General features: G+C 40.2%; 1 protein-coding gene across 1 annotated transcript in view; it reads left to right on the forward strand.

The window, feature by feature from the left end:
* Nucleotides 1–3152: 3152 nt before the first annotated feature.
* The window catches only part of GLRB (glycine receptor beta), a 51179-nt gene continuing 31504 nt past the window's right edge, over nt 3153–22827 (forward strand). Inside the window, exons 1-4 of the mRNA XM_075421618.1 lie at nt 3153–3280; nt 4609–4762; nt 15553–15659; nt 18243–18310. Of these exons, the coding sequence (XP_075277733.1) occupies nt 4641–4762; nt 15553–15659; nt 18243–18310 (297 nt within the window). The 5' untranslated portion in view covers nt 3153–3280; nt 4609–4640. The remainder of the gene's footprint in view (nt 3281–4608; nt 4763–15552; nt 15660–18242; nt 18311–22827) is intronic.

Raw genomic sequence — 22827 nt, forward strand, 5'->3', positions numbered from 1 at the left:
AAAAAAGCTTGGTAAAGGCTTTAACAAAATTTTTTTCAGCTGTCTGACATTGAAGTTTTGTTTTTCAGTCATAATTCCTCCCTTAATAAAGTAGATACTTTATGAATTAAGTGTGTTTGTGTTTAAAGAATTTATAATAGCTTTCTCCCAGAAAAAACAGAAGTTTGCAACAAGCTGTTTGAAGCGTGCACACATACAGAGTGTTATTACACAAAACTCATTACCTTAAGAAAGCAGTCTAAGAAGAACAATAAAGCCAAAGAAATATTATCTTATACAGCTATGAAGTATCTTTCGTGTCATCGAACAGCAGAGCCGGGCTGCTGGATCCTCAGATCTCCATGTTCCACTATGGCAAACTAAAGAAAGGACTAACATCCCTGGGCTGATCATTAGGAAAGGTCTTGTTATATTTTGCCTATGGTTTACACAACTATTTTCTAGTAGTCAGGATAATGTCTAAGATCAGGAATTCCTAGGAATTATTCCAGAATCAGGGAAATGAACATGGTTAGATATTCCAAACAGAGGCTGCAGCAACAGCTGCAAGCAGAAGAAAAATAGTTGAGTCCACCCCTGCGTGCTGAAATACAATGAATGCTGAGACAGAGGTGGGTCTGCCCTCATACGTTCATTTACTAGTAAAACCTCTATTTCATTTACTTATTTATTTCTCGTCAACAGGATCTCTGAAATGCAAAACACCACCAAAACCAATCAGTAGAACCTGGCCCATGACTCATGACCAACCGGCTTGCTGGCACAAGGCTCTTACGGGACGCTTTTTTCCCCAGTCCTTCCCATTTGGGCATTGCAAGCGCCGTGCCAGGGGTTGGCGTGGGCAGCGTGGCTGCTCTGTCCCTGCAGCTGCCAAGGATTATTATTCCATCTAAGTGCATTAAAAAAATTCAAGGGTTATTGAAATACTTCTTATAAAATTTTATATTATTTGTGAGGTGTAAGACACTGAAAGATACTACATAGATATCTTACCAAAGCCAGTCTCTTTTCTTGCCTTTGTCAAATATACCTCACTTTTATCAGCTATAGAAAGATAGTAGCTCGTATTTTATGTGAACCATAGAGGTGGATGGTATGCGTTTCTGCTTTATACTGAGTCCTGTTGAGTTACCACAAACACTCCTCCAAGCTTCGGTGCCTACAGCCACAGCCACACCAGGAAACGCTTGCAGATACCAGAGGATCTGCCGGCAGCCTGAAGGAGGCCATCGGGTGCTTGCCCACCAGAGGAGGTCATGGGTAGCCAGGCTGGGTGGCTGCAGGCAGCAGCGTGCAGCGAGCGGAGCCTGTCGTGGCTGCGGCAGCACAGGCTGCCGGTGCTGACAGACGTTTGTTCCTCTGCCGTCGCTGCTACGGCACGCTGTGGATGCTTGTTCTGCTCCTCCATGTTAAGGCTTTCTTAACACAAAGAGGGGACTGGTCTGTCCTCGTGCCTTAAGCATATTGCTGTCTTAATTTTCATGCCCCTATCCCCAGTAACACAACAAAAATGCAGAAAAATGGAAATGGTGATCAGTGGGCACCTGAGCTCAAACACGTTTATGCCAATCCTTCTAGAAAGTCTACAGCATCTTGGTTTCTATTTCCAAGATAAAGTTCAGCAGGGTTTTAAAAAAATAAGCTTACCTTTTGTTTTCCGCAGTTAGACAGTGTTAGGGGAAGCCTCTGGGCTTTGTTTTTTGTTTCAGGAAACAACTTCACTTTGTTTAATTTTGCAAGTCCCTGTGTTGGAGCTGGAAAACTGTGTCTTGAGAGACCTTGTCCTGATCCAGTATCGGGAGGGTTTTTGATGCGATCCCAGGGGACGAGATTAAGATGCAAGCAGAATCATATGCCGTGCAATCTTGTAAACTTTATTTTGGTGAATCGGGAATCGGAGGTCGGGCGGGGACGGCAGTGGGGGGAGAACATGAGAAAGAAAGGAAAAAAAAAAGGAAAGAAAGGGCAAGAGAAAGAAAGAAAGGAGAGGAGAGGAGTGCGGGAGGAGAATCGGTTACCACCACCACGGATTCGGTGATGTCCAGCGATGTCCGGTCGGCTCAGTCTCTGTGCAGGCGTGGAGGTTCCGGCGAGAATGAGGGCCGGCAGCAAGGCGGTGAGGAGGAGAGCAAGAGAGCTCAGAGAAGCACGTGCTGCCCTTTTATAGGGGCATTTGCCCATGCGCCGTACGTGCAGTTCGTGCCACACGTGCTGCCCGCTTAGACAAGTCATCTCTTGCCAGTCCACACGCTAATCCACACACAAGTGCTTTCCTGTAGGTCATTGTGGTGGTTTTTTCGGAGGCCAAGAAGAGATGACAACAGCAAAGTCGAGACAAAACCAGCTCGTAGCGTTCTTCTACACACCTGCGGCCTTAAGCTGACCCATGGCAGTAGATTTTAACATCCGTGTGCATGTATGTGTACACACACATATGTATATACATATATGGCAGTATATGTACACCACACGGCAGCAAATTCTGAAGGGCATGGAAGTATTTTCAGAGTGTGTCTACAATTCAGTTAGAATGGGAACGTTGCTCGGAAGGTGGAGCTGACGGTACCCGACATTCGGGTATCACAGAATCTACACACTGCTTGCTGCCTGCCGTGGCACGCTCACTGGGCCGTGTGCCCACTTACTTCTCATCTGCCAAACAGGTGACATTCTCCATTTTTTTATTTGTTGTTATGTTACAGTTGAAACCCCGACAGAGCTTCACAAAGAAGCCTGATGAGGAATACAGGACTTCGCAGAAAGAGTCCATTGATGTACTACACTTTAACATTGGTTCCATCCTGAAGAATAAAAAGCATTCCTCGGGTGATGCCGCTCTTTTGTCATACTCCAGACTGGAGATCTGGCAGTGAATACTAGGAGAGATAAGAAACAAGGCTGGAAGATAAAGAAGACTTGGAAATGGTCATGATTTTCAGTGACTTGGTCACGAAAATGGTCAAGAGGGCTGGAGCACCTCTCCTGTGAGGAAAGGCTGGGAGAGTCGGGGCTGTTCAGCCTGGGGAAGAGAAGTCTATGCTTCACACACACACGCACACCGGTCTTTCTTCCTCAGGGTCGGGCGGGAGGGCCGGGGGAGGGGGGGGGGGGAGCTGGAGAGGCCGCCCGGGCAGCCCCCCCCTCCCCCGGCCTTCCCGCGGCGGTCGATGCCGCTCGCCCAGTGCCCATGTGCGGGAGGGCGGCCGGGACATGCTCACTGGGCGGCCTCCGCGCCGCTCCTCCCGCACATGCTCACTGGCCGCGGAGGGCACCGTCGGAGGTAGGGGCTTTCTCTCCCACCGGATCGCGATATGGCCCGCAATCGCGGTTTTTTTTTTTGGGGGGGGGGGGGGGGGCGGAGATCGGCAGCGGCGGTGACGGGCTGCGTCTGCCCCCGGTGCGGGGAGGAGAAACGGTCCCGGCCGAGAGCCCGGTCCCCGCCGGGCGGCCGCCTCGCAGGCCCCGGCAGCAGCACCTCGGCCAGCGCCGGGGGCGGCGGGGCCGGGGCCGGGGCCGGGGCCGGGGCCGGGGCCGGGGCCGGGAGGGCGCCGGCAGGGCTCGGGGGTGCTGCCCGGCTCGTTCCCTCCTCCCGGCAGCACGGAGGCCGCTGCCTGCCCGGTGCTGGGGCCGGCGGGAGGAGGCCTCGGGCCGGGCCGGGGAGGCGAGGCGGCCGGGCGAGGGGTAGCGGGGCGGCGGTGGGAGCTCCGCGACCGTCACCAGCTGGGGACGGGGGACGGGGGGTCTGCGGGAGGGCACTGAAGCATCCCGGTGCCTCCCGGAGGTGGCGGGGAGGGAGGGAGGGAGAGAGGCAGCCGCTGCCCCTTCAAAAGGAGTAAAAATAGATAAACGACATAAAAATGTCAGAGGCAGCTGGTGCTGAGGCAGTCGGTGTCTGGGGGGCGGGGGGCAAATGGAGAGCCCCCGGCGGGGCCGCCTCTGCCCCGGCTCACTGGGCTCCCGGCCCCTGGGACGCGGGCTTCGCCCCCGGGAAGTCCGGTCATTGAAACGAACACGGTGCAATGGAGCACGGTGTTGCGGATTGTGTTTAGTCATCTCTGCGAGGCCCTTGCGGTGCCAGCTCCACAGCAAAATAGTGATTTCTGTTTAAATTCTGTGCGTGAAATTAGATTCGCGAGTCTTTCTGGTAACTGGCATTGAAATGGTTGTTGTTTTGTCCGTGCGAGGTCGTAGAGGGCTTGCAGTTCTCTGCCGTGCTGAGATGACTGGTTGGTCACATTTAATCATGTTTCACGTAGTTGATACGTGACATTTTTGGTGAGGAATTCTGTTCCTGAGGATTTTGAGTTGGGCAGCCTTTGAAGGACACCGAGTTTATTTCTTAAACACACTGGAGCAAACTTGCACTTAAATCTGCTCCTCACTGTCATTCTCTTAACTTTGGGAAGCTACTTGGACTCTCAGAAAATTGCCAAAGTTGGTTCCATATCAGAGCTACGCCTCAACAGACTCTCTCTCCCAAGGCAACTAAGATCACACTTTAAAAAAACAAAACCAAAACCAACATTTGTTTACGTTTTGTGGGTATGTGTTCCCAGTTGCCATATCTGGCCCTGCTAATGTAAAGCTCTTTCTTTTCTCTTGCCACAGACTGAAGGTTTCTCTGAAGCGTAATCTGCAAGATGAAGTTCTTATTAGCGGTTTTCTTTTTCATCTCGTTCTCCTTGTTGGTTGGAGAAGTCTATTCCAAAGAGAAGTCTTCAAAGAAAGGAAAAGGGAAGAAGAAGCAATATCTATGTCCTTCGTATGTTCCTTGTTTCTTTTATGGTTTTGTATGATGGCAATCCTGCCATATTTTTAACAGTGAAAATTACATGACAATTGAAGTAGAAGGTGATGCTTTCTGCATCTGCAGAGAATGGGGTTTGAGGTGGGAATGGGAGGAAGAAGGTTTGACCAGCTTTGTAGCTAAGTTCAGTCAATGAGTATGTTTCTTCTGCAGCAGGTCCTCTGTTTTAATGGAAGGGCAAATCTAAGCCATGGTAAATAATTTCTTTCTTTGTCGGGGATTCCAACCCAGAGTCTTGCTGTTTATGGGGACAGAGTAATGTAGTCCCGTAGTGCTGTGCTGTCTAGTATCGTGTTGCAGGTATACTGAGAAAAGCAAAGAGGATGCAAAACAGTCATACTGAAATTCAGTTTCTGGTTAGCTTAGTTCTGTAAGAGAAGGCTTGTCTTACTCATATGTTTACTGCACGTTGGATAGAGCGAAGGTCTTCAGCATCTCCCATCAATGATTTACAGTACTATACCTTTTATGGAGGTGGATTGATTGTTGCTATAAAGCATGCCCTTATGGAATAATACCTGTAAAAATACAGAAATTAAAACCTGCGATTGCCCAGCTGAGTAGAGAACGTATTCTGGACACCCACAATTACTTCATGTTAAAAATACTCCCTCTTTCTAATGCCTACCACCTTTTAGGCTGTGATCCATAGCACAATACAAAAGTTTTACTTTTGAGGGCGTCTTTTGTCATTTTCTTGGCCAGCCTTGCTTATCTTTGTAGTGTTACGGTGTAAATAGCTGAGGAAAATATCGATGGAATACAGTAAGTTGCCAATAAGCATAGAAAAGCACTATGCCTGAAATGATAGAATTTTTTTAGACAAATGTAAAACACATTTCTTCTTCAACCATAAAAGCAAAAGACTGGAAGGTGAGACTGACTATTTGACATTAATAGACTTTTTCTAAAGAAAAGAAAAATAGAAGTAGAATAACCAGATAGAAACAATGTTTGAATAATACTTTTTAAAGTTCCCAGTCTTTTTAGATATTGACTGTGATGTTTACATGTAACCCACATTTTTTAGAAAGTTTATACATATGGTGAGTTTTTAAATTCTTTTTTTATATCAAACCTGAAAAATTAAATGCGTGTTGTGATTTGAATACATCAAGATACGAGTCTCAGATGTGATCATTACTCATCTGAAATGACCCCTACCCATTCTATCCACTTTGAATAGTGAAGCTGAGCTCTGTATGGAGCTTTTGGTCTGAGCTACGGTGAGGGTATGTAGCAAGGAGAGAAATGTCATAGTTCCCACGACAGACGTAAGCACTGAACTCCTCAGAAAGCGAGTTACACAGCTGGGAACTGAATCCAGATCTCCACAGTCTCACTGAAGCAGCCAGCATTTCCCCCTTGCTCTTGACTGGGTCTCAATTAGAATTGAAAACATTGATGTCATTTTGTCTTGATAAGTGGATGGCTTTTTGCTTGTTTGTTTTTCTCTGAAGCACAGTATTTCTTAGTACCCTGTTCTTTTTTATACCAGCTGACATTACAACCATTAAATAAGATGTCATTTGTCACCAATATGCTTGCAAAGCATTGAATAAAAGCTGTAATTTTTGGAGTGATAGTTTTATATTCCAGCTAGGTGAAGCTTTCTGTGAGAATACTGACGGTGTATCAGTGTACATATCAGTATGTGCAGCGATGCTAGCTAGAATTAATTGCCGTAGCACTAAGCCCTGTCAGATTTTGTGAATAATGAAGAAGTTGTCTATATCTTACTTGGCTGAAGATCACAGCTTGAGAGAAAACCACTTGTAATCGCAGGGTTGCAGGACTGCTGCTTTCGTGGCTGGCACCTGGAAGACCTCTCGTGTGAATGAGCAACGAAAGTCAGTTCTGTCTTTCAGGGAAATCATCTAGTGCTCTCTTAACTCAGGCTAGTGATGGCAAACTTTCAATCATCAGCATGCTTCTTATAATCTTTCACAGAACTTCTTTACTTGGTGACACTCTGCATGATAAAAAAGGCTGCCTACTCTTAGTACTTTTTTTCCTGTGGAGAAAAAAAGTAAGGAATGTTTCCTCAGAAACAAACCAGAACACAATGCAGTGGAGTGGGAATTAAGTGAGACCATAATGGTTGACTGAAGGAGGTGGCTGAATGAAAAATTTACTAGTAAAGCATGAGTGAATCCTTTTAGAAGAATGTATTGTATCTCTTTAAAAGAAAATAAATAGGATTTTGCATCATTTATAAAATTGAATGGTACAAATTCCTAGTGAAAACAAACGTTCATAAGTTGAAATCTTAATCTACCTTTAATTTGCATTGGTTGCTGGTGCAATAAAAGTAAAGCTGGATTGTAATGAATTATTGCCTTTTGTTTCCTTACAACATGTGAAAAGCTAAATTTTACCTCCTCAAGAGAACGCAAAACCATGCTAGTAATTATATAAGGAGCAGTCTATCCTTTACAAACGTTATAATGAAATTCTAATGTATGCAAATAATTTTCCAGGAAAGATTTATGCTGAATCTGATGTTACTGCTTGAATTCCTTAGTTTGACTTTAAGAAATGGATGGTTACAAGACTGGTTTGGGACTTCAGCATGAATTTGTTTGTACGAAAACTGAGCGTACTTGAACTTTTCCTTTTATGGCTGTGCAGAATGGAAGCCTTTCACCAAATGTGCCCCTCTGGCATGAAATTAACTACTATCAGAATAAGCTGAAAACAAACTGATTAGAAACTCCATAAAAAGTTCATTATTGCCTCATAAACAGATATTCGCTTCCTTCAACTAGGAAAATTCTGGTTTGTATCTTAGAGCAAAACTTCTTACTTGTGATTACTCATAACGCCGTAGTTCTCAGTGCATTGTGTGATAGTGGCTCGACTGGACATCTTATTTTCATTTATTTCTGAAACAGTCTTTCACAGCTTTTTTATCGAGGCGTTTCATGAAGCTGGTGCTTAATCACTTCGTTCGTACTTTGATTTAATGCTTGCTCAGAACAGATGTAAGATTTCACATCTTACATTTAGATAATTTTACTTCTTACCTCAGGCTTTCTAAATGAAACATGGAGTAATTATACTCATGTCTGATTCCTGAATGTTTGTTGATTAACAAAGAAATTGATATATTAGGCCTAAAATCCTTTAATAGGGAGTATAGAAGCATAAATCTGAGAAGCTGGCTTCCACAGGTACATAGTGCACTGAAATATAAAGCTTTAGTGTAACAAAACTCTTGTGTTTTGTCTCCATGGAAAATATTTTTTAAAATAAAATAGGTCCACTTGTTCAAGAAAAAAATTAAGAATTTTGTGGATTGCAATCTTCTGTTTACAAAGCCTGTTTTGAAATTCACTATACTGAATACGGATGATTTCAATATAACTACAGATGGATTTAGTCACTTGATCTCTTTCTTGGTTGTAGACTATCCATCAGCTGTATTACCTCTGTTACTCAGTTCTCATTAATTTCTGCATAATTCCTCACAATACCTGTTTCTGGTAAACATGTTGGACACTTAGCTGTGACTTTTTCTAATAGCACTGGTGAAAAATGTTTTTCCTTTTGTTATGTCATAATAAATAACTCAGTTATTTCATGCTGTGTGAGCTGCTGCTGTTATCCCCCAAATCCAAAGGTCTCAAAAGTACTTGCAAGCTCTCTAGAGAAAAGAGACTCTAAGGAAAGGGATGCTTGGTTATGACAGTGTTGTAGAAGTCATGGAGATGTAAGAGTGTCAGACAGCAGCTAAAAAAATCAGTTACGACTGTGCTCATAATCACAGCTGTCCCTATTAATTACAGTTTCAGCATGACTCAGCTGCTCTCTTGCACAATGTTCATTTCCGAAGGTGGCACAGTGTCTGTAATGCTACGGCAATGCTAAGTGTATAACCTCAATCACTCAACCTCATTCTTTTGTCTGGTTATCAAGATTGTGCTTTTAAAATAGCGTCCCTCCCTCACCTTTACGCATTTTTTCCAGATGGGGATTTATATCTATGGAGATGATTTACTAAATACTGTATGACATCTATAGAGACTTTTTTACCCACAAAGCAAGAGTAGAAATCATATTTTGGCTTGTATTCAATAAAGCATATCAGCTACTTCAGAAACTGTGAAATGGCCCTCTAAGCCCTCCAGAAAACATGGCTTGTACCATCTGCCAGGGCAGAAGCTTAGAAAGGTCACCAATGCCAAGGTTCAATAAACAGATTCTTTTAAAAAATAACAATGAAAGACAGTGGAACTAGGGAAAAAAAGCCTTTAGATGTTTAAAACATAGAATCGTATGAAAGTCTGTCCTAAAATTTCTCTTGCATAGCTGTCAGCTTCTGACATGCTCTTCCCATAAAGACTAAAAAAGAAGTTCAAAGTGTATCTTGGATCTTGGATCCTCTCCACCTTCCCATGGACGAGGACTTTATTTAATTATGATGATATGTCAAGTGTTTGGGTATACGTGGCCTCTCTATCTGTAGTATGCGATCATTGCCAAAATGCCAATAGCGGGAAAGTGGAATCAGCTCTGTCTTCATTGCCATCTTGTAGAAGACACTGTTGATAGTTTGTGAATATTTTGATTTGTAGGTATGATGGGAGGGTTGATACAGTTTCTGGGAGAAGATGGAATGAAGTTGAAAGAAAAGCCTGAATTTGGTTGTGGAGGCAGTTACATCTCACAGTCATTCTGAAGATAAGCACATTGCAGAGCCCAGATCTGGTTCCTATAACAATTCTTTTGCACCATAGTAACAGCAGTTGGTCAATGGTTTGAATATTCTGTAGCATGTAACTCTCATGGAAGGCTGTGATCCCAGATAGATAGGGCCACATTCCAGGGGGTTTGGGAATTTGTTTTCAGCTTAGGTAAATGTGCTGGGGAGTAAAAGATAAAGCTATACAAGCAAAACCTAAGTTCTCTTGTAAAACAGTAATTAAACAGTACTTACTGCATCTGGAAAAAAGACTGGGACAAGGAACTGATGTGGATAAATTATTTGTAAAATGTCTGCAGTTCTGCTAAAACATCTGGATGCTGATCGTGTTTCATGTCTCCATGCGATGTCAGGACACAACAGGTTGCCCTTTATGCACAAGGGTTGCTTAGGTGGTGAAGTCGGTAGGATGCAGAGATGCCTAAGCTAGGAGCAAACAGTCCAGTTTTAAGAAATAGAAGCATTGCTGTGAGCTTACTGTGAGCAGTACAAGTCAGGCTGGATGAAGTACCGTACTAACCTGGTTCTACTGGTTTGGGAGCTGTCACCTCTGTGGCTGGCGGACGAATCATCTTACTTTTCTCAAGCCTAGGGAATAATATGAAGGCACTTCAGATTACCATATAAACACTCCTTAAGGTGTCCAAACCTGGCGATGTTGCATGCGAAACCAAAGTTGGACCTAGAGGTTTCTGATAGACAAGAACTGAAGTAGTGACACTAACTGAGCTATTCACACCACCCAACTTCAGGAAAGTTGCTTACGTACCCGCCTTAGGAGGCTGTGCGCTTTGGTCTGTCTACAATAGGAGATGAAAGATGGGTTATTTCACCCCCCACAATTCAGGGTTCACAATTCGGGGTGCCCAATCTGGGCTTCTGTTTCAGATTCTGCTATGAAGGAACCTTTCTCTTGGTTCACCACACTACATTACCTCCAAATTTAGGTACTGAAGTTATGTATCTAATTTTAGGTGTTTAGCTGTCAACTGCGTTTGTGAGGACACATAAACAGTTATTCAGAGTTCCATAGTTTTATTGTAATTTGAGTGATATCACTTCGCATTGGAGGCATCATATTTATTCTTCCTAGTAACAGAGATGTCACCTGGTACAGTTGGAAAATGTAGCTATTAAGCATACTAGAGACCATAGAGATCACTCAGAAGAATTATATAGCATCTCGTTGATTTGTATTAACTTGGTTTTATGCTTTGAGTTACTGCATGCAGAAAATCAAATGGCTGTAAATCAGAACTCTAATAGTTTATATTGGGGAAATAATCCGTATATTATATGGTGAGATGACAGACACTGTGTTTACCAAAACTTGGTTTCATCATTCTCAGATATACACTACCACATATATGACTAAAATGTCAGTTTCCGTCACATAGATTAGATGAACTGTAGTAAAATTTGTTGTTTCAGCATTATATAGGAAATTTTGCTGGAGATAACTGAACAGTGTGAGTTGGAATACGTATTTTTATCTGTCAGACAGTAATCTAGAACTATGCAAAGGCAAAACCCAGTGCTAGATTATCCAAGCTATGCACTCTAAGCAAACACCAACAACAGAATAAGCACGCTACCTGACTGTCTGGACTGCAGTGTGTTATGGCATGTGAACACGTCCCTGTCATTTTTTTTCCTGATTGACATGCCGTTAGTAAAAAGTACGTTCATGTTCTCTTCTAAAATTAGAGATTCTTCAGCATAATGGGATCTTAAGACTAGGGATCAGGTCAGTAAGTGAATTAATACAACAGCAAAGGTTCTCCTTTCCACTTGTGTAGAATATTGTTAATATTCTTTTCTCCAGTCATCATCTTGTAGCACTGCGTGTGATAAGGACTCCTTGTAGCTTAGTGAGCTCCGAGAGACTAAATGTCATGATAACCCATAGAGATATAAAGTCTTCTGACACATTTGCTTAACACAAAAGTAAGGAAGCTATATAAATTTCAAACCAATTGTAATATATGCTTCCTTTTGCCATGGATATCTGCTTATCTAAACTTCTGGATTTTGATTAGTGAATTGTGAAAATAATTATCCATCGCCATCAACTGAAAACATTGATTAAGTTCTTCAAAGGCAGTGATAAAATGTGTAGAGCTGCAGTGGAAGAGGAGGTGGACACCTTACTGCATATACTGTGAAATAAAGTATTTAGAGTCATGCTTTTATTCATCAAAGATACCAGAAGTAACCTCCCAAACACTGGAGAGAGGCCAGTCATATCAGACAGATGTTATGCCGAAAGACTAACTGCACTTTGTTTTCTTTCTGGCTTTTGAGGGGACTGCAGAAGTGAGAATAGTTTTTTTTTCAGAAAAAGAGAAAACATACTATGGGTTTGGGTTTTTTTGTGGTTTGGTTTTTTTTTCAGAATTGTTATTTAGGCAAAATTCTTGTTAAGGCAATTTCTATCTTTACTATTACTTACGTTTATATTTCCTTTATAGTAACTGTGAGACTTCTGTTGCCTTACCTTTTGTTTGATATTCACCGTATCTGGATTAGAACTCATCAGTTACTCTGAAGAATGCCGCTGCATTTCCATTTCCTAATGCTTTCCAGCAGCTCCACGTACATTCAACAGGAATATATCAGGAAGGGAGATCTCAGATCAAATTCTTTTTCTCTTATGTAGTCTACACATTCGCCTATCATTAATTCATTCCAGAATGGCCAATTAAGCAGGGGTGGTTGTGGCTTTAGGTAAATATCTTAGTGGCATGTGTAGTCCCAGCCTGTTTCTCCAAGCACCTAACCCTGTTTCGTTAAGTCATGCTGCTCGTCTATCGCTCTGAAAGTGACCTCTTAAATCCCCAAAAGCTACACATATGGTTTATTGATTTACAGGTGAAATTCAGGCATTTTGATCAGCAAGGCTCTCTGCAGGACATCCAGTCTTGTAACAATGTTTAGTCGCATGAGTGCTATTCAGTGGCAGTAGTTCAATGACAGCGTGCTAAAAGACCACAGTGAAAATATAACTGATACTCAGTAGATTTTCTTTTTCCAGCAGCTGTTCCAACCACTTCATTCAAAATTATTTTCAAAAAATAGCAATTACTGACTCTCCTTGCTTCTTCTCCCAACTCAAAACAGCCAATGCTGTTGCATTTCACTTGGTTTGTATACGAAAGAGGATAAATGTGTGTGCTTAACACTTGTGTAATTTCAAAACACTACCTGACAACTTACAGAAGATGAGATCATGATGTTCTTTACCAAAAAGTAGTGCTGCCACCCATTCTTCATCCCATCACTGTTTTCCCAATGCAGTAAATCGCCTTTGTCTAATTCAGTGTTGACCTTTGCACAAACAGCCTGAACAGATATTTGTATTAACATACTTCTGCAGTGCAACTCAGATCTCACAGAGCTACTGCCTTATTCCTCTTCCTTGAAGAGACAAATAATCCTGTCAGCTGTATTTGGCTTTCTTTTGCTTTTTGATGCTCACTGATTTAATTTCTCTGACTTTTTTCCTCTTTTCCTCATTGCATTTTATGAGCATCTGTATTTAATTTATGTGCCAATGTTATCCCTGTGGTTCAGATTACCATCATCACTATTTAATAAACTTTGTATAAGCCATAAGAGAAACTAAAAAAAATAGAAGATTTAAGTTCATTCATTAGTTGTTGTTTGGTTTCGTTTTGGTATTTTCTTCGTCCTGGGTTTATATGATTTAGAAACAATTCCTATTGCTTGTGTTGAGGAGACCCTCCTTTTATAAATATAATTTCTGTAGGCATGTAGATGTTTAAGATGTTAAGATGTGCAGCTTGAAAGGAAGCAATGTTGTGAATCTTTTCGTATCAGATAAATACAGTGTAGAGAGTGTTTGCCTGGCTTTTGAGTACCTAAATGAACATTCTTTTCTGTCTTGTTCCTGCTACAAAATAGAAAATAATCTTAACATTTATGTTTTCCTATTGTCCAATTAGTGGTAACTGCAAAAAAAAGCATACGAAGCTGGTTTATGATATTTCTGTAGCAACCTGTTCATTGGTAAAGGTCGTTCCTGAAAACTGAACAGAAATCTCAAAATGACAGAAATCAATTAGTTCTTTTGCATAATGATCCAAATCCAAATCAAATATAAAAAGCCGTAAACACAACCCTGGGAGAACTATTTGAAGGGAATTTATCAATTATTCAAAGGGGTTAGAACACCTGTTGCTATTTAACTGCTGTAATAGTAAATTAGCAGAGGTTTGTTGTACACAGAACAAGGACATACTAGTGGAAGTTAACATATGTTACTCAAAGTAAAAAATTCCTTGTTTTATTAGTGGAGTATTTATCTCTGGATAAGTGCTGATAGAACAAGTAGTTCGCCTATGCAGTTGTTAAATGTGGCAGCAGTTTTAGTGCGTTTGTGAGAGATGCGTTGGGAATTATATATGGCAGACACTAATAACAGGAAACTCCTTCATGGTTTTATTTATAAACATTTTAGCTGTTAAATGTTAACTGAGGAGATTAAATCTCGTTGTGAAGGCATAAGTGCTACCAAGTCAGCAGATCTTGTTCAATTGTTCCTGTTGTTTCCCTTATAGTTTGAGTTAAAACAGTTGGTTTTGAAGGTGCGGTTATTCATAAAAGCTCTGCAAAGGGCTAGGATCTGGTTTCATTTCCAGTTTTCAATCAAATAGTGATATCATACAATGGTGACAGTTGTTTATTAATTAATTAATTTCCCAGTAGTCATTAAGGAAGATGCTGAACAGGAGCTACTATAATTGGACATCTTAAAATCAGGAGGTCTGATACATTCATGCAAATTTTTTTTTGTTAACTGGCAAAAAGCCTTTTGGAGTGTGAGTATTTTCTTCAGTAAATGTTTGAATAATGCAGAAGTCCCAGAGAGCGTGAAGGAAACTGAAGGATGAGAAGAAAACTAGCAATGCACCGAGATGTTATAAAGAATAAGTCAAGGTGACATTGATATGGGAGAGAGAGAATAATGAAAAAAAGATTTTAAAAAGGGTAAAGGAGGCAATGGCAGCTGATGCTGATTATGGAAAACGTTTAAGAAATAAACTGCATCATTTTTAAAAATATGTTCAGATGTTTGTTCGCTAGAGGTAGTGGCGTTGATGCATATGACTTATGCCGCTATAGGGTGTTCGTCTTATTTTTACATGGCCTCTTGGTTGCGAAATTATAATGACAGAAAGTCAGCAGAGTAGTCATCATAAAACGGATGGAAAAGTGATTACATGACAGCATTCAAAATTGGAAAACATCACTGGGCAGGTTCTACAGACAACATATAAATTCATTTACATGACGTTATCATCCTGCTAGGTGCCTAAAATACATGGGGTGGGGACTGAGGCACCCTTGCTTTTAATGGCACTCAATTTTGTGTTACTCTTGTAGCTACATCTATCTGTGACAGGTTCTTTTTTATTTTACCGATGGTTTTAATTTACCACCCAATACAATAACAGCAAGGTAAATGGAGATGTTTAAATTCCCCCTGCAAAACCAGAGGAGAGTCCAAGGCCTCGTTTTCCATAACAAAGCTTTGATGAGCCCTTGACAAGGAGATTATGCAACGGCTCCAGCGCGGTGGAATAGCTGGCGCTGGCATGCGAGAGCAGGAGGCTGCCAAAAGCCGCTGCATGGTTTGGCACCTACGGAGAGCCTGTCACTTTACTGATGTCCCTAATCTGACTGTCACTAAAAATAGTTCAGGTGGCTGCTTTCTGCTAGGGAAGAAATCAAGTCCCTTTGGACATTTCTGTTAGGAGGGAAGGGAACAGTTAGTGAATTGTAGTTTATTTTCTGCAGTTTGCAGTTAAGAGTATATAGGAGAGCTTTGGCGTTTGTTATAGTTTCTTGAAAAATACTGAAGCATCACAAAGAATGGAAGACTATACACTACGGAACCTGAAAATCCTGAACATAGTTTGCTTGTGAAATGGCATTTATGGCATGACTTTAAAATGACTTAAGTTTAAGCACACAGTTGTTTCTGTCTTAACACTAACTAATGCACTTTTTTTTACAGACAGCAGTCAGCTGAAGACCTTGCAAGAGTACCAGTTAATTCTACAAGCAATATCTTGAATAGGCTATTGCTCAGTTATGATCCCAGGATAAGGCCTAATTTCAAAGGTTTGTCAGATGTTTCAACATTTTTTTTAATTTTTGTAATTTAATTTTTGCTCTGTTCACACAGAAAATTTATATAGAGATAATATTCACATCCTAAATTTTTGTGTTTTTTTTTTTTAAATGGAAATTTCCCTAGATAGTGTGAAACTGCAGAATTTATTTACCCTTTTGAGCTGAAAGGTAATATGTTAGGATTTCATGATCATAATTCTATGTGATGCTTTATTATTATTATTATTTTATTTTTTTATAAAAGCTTTTTTAAAAGTATAATTAGATTTTGTAGAATAAGTTTTTAAAATGTATTTTTATCCCTACATTTTAGTTAGACATTAGTAGTATCTCCAGTTTACAGTATTTTAAAACACCAAATTTCTCTATAGAAATCCTTTAAGATGACTTTATAAAACTTGGGATCAGCAGTATCACTATCGGGAAACCATACAGTTATTAAACCCTTTGAATACATGTCAGTAATACAGACTTCACTCTTTGGGATTTCAAATAGGTAGTGAATTTAAACACATTCTCTGACTTTAAAACATCTCCCTGGTACTCGAATGTTGCAGGAATCTTCTGTGTAGGCAAATGTGGTTTCCTTACATATGCAGAAGAGGTTGGAATACATATTCTCTGCAAAACCTCTAATAACTCATACAGCTATAAGTTACACTTTCTAGGAATTAGATTATTTCCCTGCTGGAAAAAGACATGGACAATTTTATTACATTACAGACACTGCAGTTTACATGCATTGGTTTTTTCTTTTTAAAATTTATATTTATATGTACTTTAAGAGGTATTTTAACATGCGTATCAATAGTATGATAAATTTATTTTATTGTGCTTTTGAAGAGACCATTTGCAGATGTTCTGTTTAAGTTTTATAAATGTATAAAACTCAGTTTTCAGCAAGTGACCTGCTTTTTCCTTATTCTCCATAGAATCTTATTTGTATGTTTTCAACACTGAGCCTTGTCACAAAGAATAAATGTCCAGCGTCTGTTCCTCCAGCCTCTGTTCTACCTGTTCTTTAGCGTGATAAATCACAAAGCATATTGCAGATTTCTTTATGTTTTTGATAACCTTGCTGGCAGTCTGGTAAGAATCAAGATGGAAGAAAAAGGGAGGACATGCAATATTAGCTCACAGGGAGGTGGAAGAAAAAGAATGTTTTCTGACAAGTGGTTTGCCCATGTTAATGGATTCCTCACACATGAGTGGTTTTCTTGGACAGCACTTCCTATTCAAATCTGGAAGAGACAGTGCACTCTTGGCTACGAGTGGTGTGGTGGGTGCTCTGTCACACGCGTCAGGCGCTGAACAAAGTATTATGCTTCTTGCATAACCAAAAGCACCGCATTTAACTGGTCTGATTTTTTGAAAAAACAAACAAACTGGTTTAATTGAAAAAAAGTGAAATTTTATCTTAGTAATTTTCCGGTGAACCAAAAGAAAGAGTTTGAAGTTGTGTATTAAATGTACACTGAAATATTGTATGCAGACAAGCAAACTGTTAGATGAGACATACGTTAGTTTGTATTTGTTTACTTTTTCAAAATGGTCTTTATATATTGTTATATCTCGAATTGCTGAGAATAGGAAGAATTCCACTGAATTAAGTACTAGTAACAAACAGTGTAAAGGAGATCAGATACATGCATCTAGTGTACATACTGACACTCTCAACATGTAGGTGCTAAATAAAACCAGTGGACCATAATTAGTTCTCACAACCATCAGGCCACTTCTCCCTGCGTCGTGATAACTCTCCGTTAACACCCGATTAGATGACTGCCAATCAGTTCCCACAGGGTGACAGAGGGCAGATGCAGCAGCTGTCACACCATCCCTCTTCAACTACAGGAATCCTGGCTGTGGAAAAGAGGGAAAAATCCAGTTCATCTTAATATCTTCACAGCTACTGGCTTCTAGAAATTTTTCTTGGCAAATCGATGAACATTGTAAAATGGAGCAGCTTTCTCCTGCACCAAGGCTAGGTAGCTGTAAAAGCAGCATGCAACAATTTTTGTCTGCCTGCATTAATACTTCACAGTTAGGTACTTGCATTGCACAAAGAAGTATCCTCTTACAAGACAAATAAATATGTCATCATAAATCATAAACAGGTTATTTGGGATGGTAGATCATCGTTATGACCTTGACAGTGAAAAGTCTCCACTGCTAGAAATGTGAATTGCCTCTGTGCAGTACACTGCATGCAAAAGTACTGCTGGATTGTGCATTCTGTTAGAACAGAAAATCATGGAATTCGAAAATTATTCAAATTTATGATCTGTGAAATTCTTTTAAGCTTAGCTCTCTGGAATAAGGCTTTTTTTATCTGTTTTCTTATCGCTAGGTTGAAAAGAGTTTTTCTGATTTCTATTGGCTTTGAATGGGAACAGATTAAACCATAGCTTTTGAAATCTGTGTATATACTAACTTGAAAAGATAAAGTTGTATGACCCTATAAAAAAACATTTCACATTGTGATAGCAGGATAAAGGATCTTTAAAGGAAGGAAAACGTAACTTTACTGGATTGTGCAGTTCACTAGAAATCTTTTTTTTTTTTAAAAAGGAATTCCAGTCGATGTTGCAGTCAACATCTTCATTAACAGCTTTGGATCTATTCAAGAGACAACTATGGTAAGACTGAAATGAAATTAATATAGCACACATGGAGATTTTCTTATGAAATTAAATTTCAGGCTGAGGATTATGAACTATGAAGTAGAAATACTTGTTGTGATTCTAGACACTGATAATTGAGTTAATGGGTTTAGTGATAGACTGTCTGTGCTTTCTGTCATAAACCTATTAATCTGTTTCACTCTGTATTTGTCCACACATTGTCATAGCTTTTAGAATTTGAGGTACGTGAAAGGAAATCCATGGTTTCTAAGATGCAAGAAATACACATATTTCCATAACTTATTCAGTTCAGGGGAATTAAGTAATCTTCCTACGAGTTAAAATATAAATTGGTTGGTGTATTACAAAAGAAAATACTAGGACTGTATATGAAAGAAAAAGAACACGCGTGCGTAAGTCTGGAGCATACAGGTTCTCTGTTTTAATTACTTCTGAGGATAGGAGTAAATCGTGGAGGACTGGATGGAGAAAGAGTAAAGGTAGATCATCAATGACCATACTCTTAGTCCTGTTTATTTACTGTGTGAGGGAGAGAAACTGAGAAGTGAAGTTTCTAAAAATGTGTTTCCAGCTCAGTCACAAAATTTCAACATGTCAACCACAGCACTAAATAATCCTCATTACAATTTTGATGTTTTTTCTATAGGAAATAATATCAATTTCAAAATAAAAAGTCATTTCAGCAAAGCCATTCCAAATATTTTGGGACTTGAAGATCTTTTATGCAATGGTATTTCCAACAAATACCATCAAAAATATTGCAAAAGAATAGACATTTGATTGTTGAAGATATTCTGACTTGATTGGGGTTTTCCTTAATGTAAGAAAGGGGGTAGCACACCATGTCTTGCCAGTACATGGGAAGCCACAGCCAGGGCATGCACTCAGCATGGGAGTTCTGAGGTGCTTCCTGAGCATCCCGTTTAGAAATAACTTGGGTGATCTGCTCCATCCTAAACATTGAGGCAGTTCCCGAAACCAGGCAGCTCTGTTCAATGCCGTGTCTAGGGCAGCATTCCTACTTATAAAGGCATAGAAGCAGTAAACCATAATATGACTAATAAATAATAAACACCTTTTGTGGTCGGTGGAAGTAAGTACCCACTTCAAGTTCAGAACCATCTTATACAGTACCATAATGACATTGCTGTAGGACTGCAGAGCTGCTCAGAGTTAAATGTATGTGGTGGCTGAAGCAGCTTTTGAACAGCTTGGCCAGAAATATCGGTTTCTTCAACTAGGAGTGAATAAAGATTTAGATTTGATTGCAAAAGATAGTAAGTCAACTAATAGCATTAGTGGGAAGTGATATTAAAACAGAGAATGTAAGTATGCTGAAGATACCTCGAGATTTATTTCCTGAAAACAAAAAGGGAGCTGGATTTTAAAGAGGGGCAGGGAGGAAGAGCAGGAAAGTAGGAGTGAGATAAGTGTCCAAGATGGCAGGTATATTAGGCCAGATGGCCCTTTCAAGTTTCTAAAATTTATTACATGCTTTAAAAAGTGGCTTTTACAGAGGCTTTTTTTACAATTTACCCAGATCTAAATAGTAACAAAACATGAATGTAAGGAGTGTGCTCACCACCCCCCAAATTAAGTATGCCCTCCACAGCGATGTATGTATGCCTGCCTGTGAATTCCTGGTGTGCTCACCCACATATTTACTGGGATGTTCTGTAAGATAAGTCATGCTCTTCTCCATATTTTAGAACTTCAGACACCATACTTGCTTTAATATATGCTTTTGTTCAAATTTCTACATCCAGCTGATCACCATGATAGCTAAGTGTGTTTATGTGAAGTTTGGATTACTTCTTGGTTGCCTTAATGTATCACAGGAAGCACGGACAACAGAAACAATCTGTTCTTCCATGTATCACTTGGGAAACTCTTCCTACTGCAGTGGGCATTGGGTCCTGTGGACGTTGAGGAGCCACTGCACCTGTGGGGATAGCCTGGTACTTGTCTTCAGATGGTCTGAGTAATGCACCAGGCAGTAGAAGCAAGTCCCTTATAACAGGGAAAAGCTTGGAGAAGTGTTTCCTGGAGCTGAGGCCACGACTCTGTGGAGGACCAGAGGGACCTCTTGCATTCAGGAAGGAGAGACATTTGCAGGCAGTAACAGAACTGCTGAGAAAGGTTCCCCAGTGTTGGAGAGGAGAGTGGCTGTCAGCATCTCTACTGTCTCAGGCATTGGTGTGAATCGCCAGGAATATTGATTTCTTGTCTGTCTCTAGAGTTACCAGAAGCTACTAAACTGATTGGAGTGGTATCATTACCAATACCAAAATATGTGCAATAATGTGTTTCTAAGTATTTCAGTTGATGAAGTATCATAATGATTCTTAGGTCTGTAGCCGTTCCTGGCTGTAATGGCTGAATTCATAGGTTTTTGCAAAATCTGTGTGAGGGTGAAGCGTCCTGTTTTAGCTCTGCTGAGTAGAGATTACCTCCCACCGAAGTACAGTCTACCTAGTTTTTAAGAGAGAAAGGAATTTCTTTCTAGAAAAGCATTGACAGGTTTGAAGCAATATTGGTTTGAAGCAAGATAGGACCCATAGTGTGGATCCTATGCCCAGAAACCCATATTGCTTTATTCAAGCGCTTGTGAGGAAACTGAAGGGCAAATGTTTGCTCTGTGTCTAGAAAGGATAGTGTTCATGTTGTGTTGTTGAATACTCGAGAGAATTGCGATGCTTTCACACATTTATCAAACATGTTACCTGGAAAAACTAAAAAAAAAAATCAGCTAACTACAGAGTGAATAAGAATTTGCACGGCTAAAACAGACAAGAGCTTATACCAGAGCTGCTGCCTTCCAGTAAATTCCCTTTGTCATGGATACTGTAACTTGTTTCCTTCTAGCTCATTAGACTACTTGTGTAGGATCCCCATGCTAACTCTGCTTCTGATTTTGCAGATATTTTTTTAGACTGCAGATTTGTGGGATAACATGGTGACTATGTCACATTTCGAAACTGTCATAGATTGGATGACCAGTCTAGGATTCCTAGGGATAGCTCCTTTCTGGTATAAATACCCACAGGGCTATAGTATTTTAGCTGTGCTGACGATCTCACCCTCTGGCTGTAGAATCTATATTTAAGGTTTGTACTTGCAGTGTAACCTTTGTTCACAGACTCAGATGGCAAAATATCAGTTCCTCCTTCTCCTTTGCTTTAAAACCTTGCAGAATGCTCTTTTTAATATTTACGTATAAAAAGGAAAATTCAGTTTCCTTACTTTAGTCTTAAAAATGCCATTTTCTACTTTATTAACAGATAGTGCTTTTATGCTTCCTTTCTTTGTATGAGTGCAGTTCATGTAGAAAAAGCTTTTCATGATCCTCTGTGTGCTCCAGTTTGCAGAAAGAGATGTATTGGCTATGCCTGGTTTCTGGCCTGAGGAGTTTTTCTGGCCACATGCCCACTGTTTAGTAGGTCGCATTTGAAATATTTCCTAGAATGCCTCCCCTTTCAACCTCCCTGAAAACAACTTGCCTTCTGTTGGAGTTTCATGGGAAAACAAAGCCCTGCAGAATACTTCTGTGATTCTTTTTACCTACCAAGTCCTCCTATTTCTAGTGCTGGTGAACATCTCTTCCAGTCCCCCCTAGTTTCAGGCTTTGAAATTGCTATTTGATTCTCCTTTATTATAAAATGCCACTCATTCTGCAATATTCAAAGAATGTTTGTAAAATGTATGGAAAGAAGGCCATGTGCTTCATGCAGACTACTTCTTCAACCCCTGTTGAACCGAATCATCGTTCATGTGCTCTTAAAATCCATTGGCCGAATTTGAGAGGACTGCTTGCAGACTTCTTTCAAAATAGATTTATACCAGGTCATAGTGTATACTGCTGCCAGATGCTATAATAGTTTATATTCTTCTGAAAAGAAGCCCTGCTGCACATCATCGTCTGGCTTGCCACAGTTTTGTATCCTGACATCTCTTTGCTTCCTGCTGCATTTTCTGTATTGCCTCAAGTATGTCGGTGGCCTTCCTCTCCAAGTACACTGTCACAAGTTTCTAGTCGTTTAGGTAGGTCTGAACCTACTTATTTTAGGTTAATGGGTTTTTTCTTCCATTGACTTAAATGGGAACAGAATCAACTATTTAAAATGTCACAACATCCCGTTGTTTGGTAATTTAAGTTCTTTTGTAGTTGAGCAAGGATCTTACTTCCAATTCTTATTTTGCCAGTGCATTCTACTTTTCAGTGATGTAAACATCTCCATCTTCTGAATGCGTAAGCTGAAGACAAGCATTGGACACTGTTTATCATTTGCCTATGGCTTTGAGAAGGCATTTTATTTTGTTAAAATTAGGGTAATGCACTTGTTTATGGGGAAATTAATTTTGGTGTAATGAATAGTGTAATGCTTGTGAGCATGAACGGTATGCAGTATTTATCTCATAGGGTGTAAAGTAATTGTTTTCACTGAGACAAGAAGTGCATATGGAATAGGAACTTCAGCAAGAAGCAAGTAAAGTAAATTTTCAATTACATG

Source organism: Opisthocomus hoazin, chromosome 5 (assembly GCF_030867145.1).
Source record: "Opisthocomus hoazin isolate bOpiHoa1 chromosome 5, bOpiHoa1.hap1, whole genome shotgun sequence".
In the NCBI taxonomy this organism is placed as follows: Eukaryota; Metazoa; Chordata; class Aves; order Opisthocomiformes; family Opisthocomidae; genus Opisthocomus; species Opisthocomus hoazin.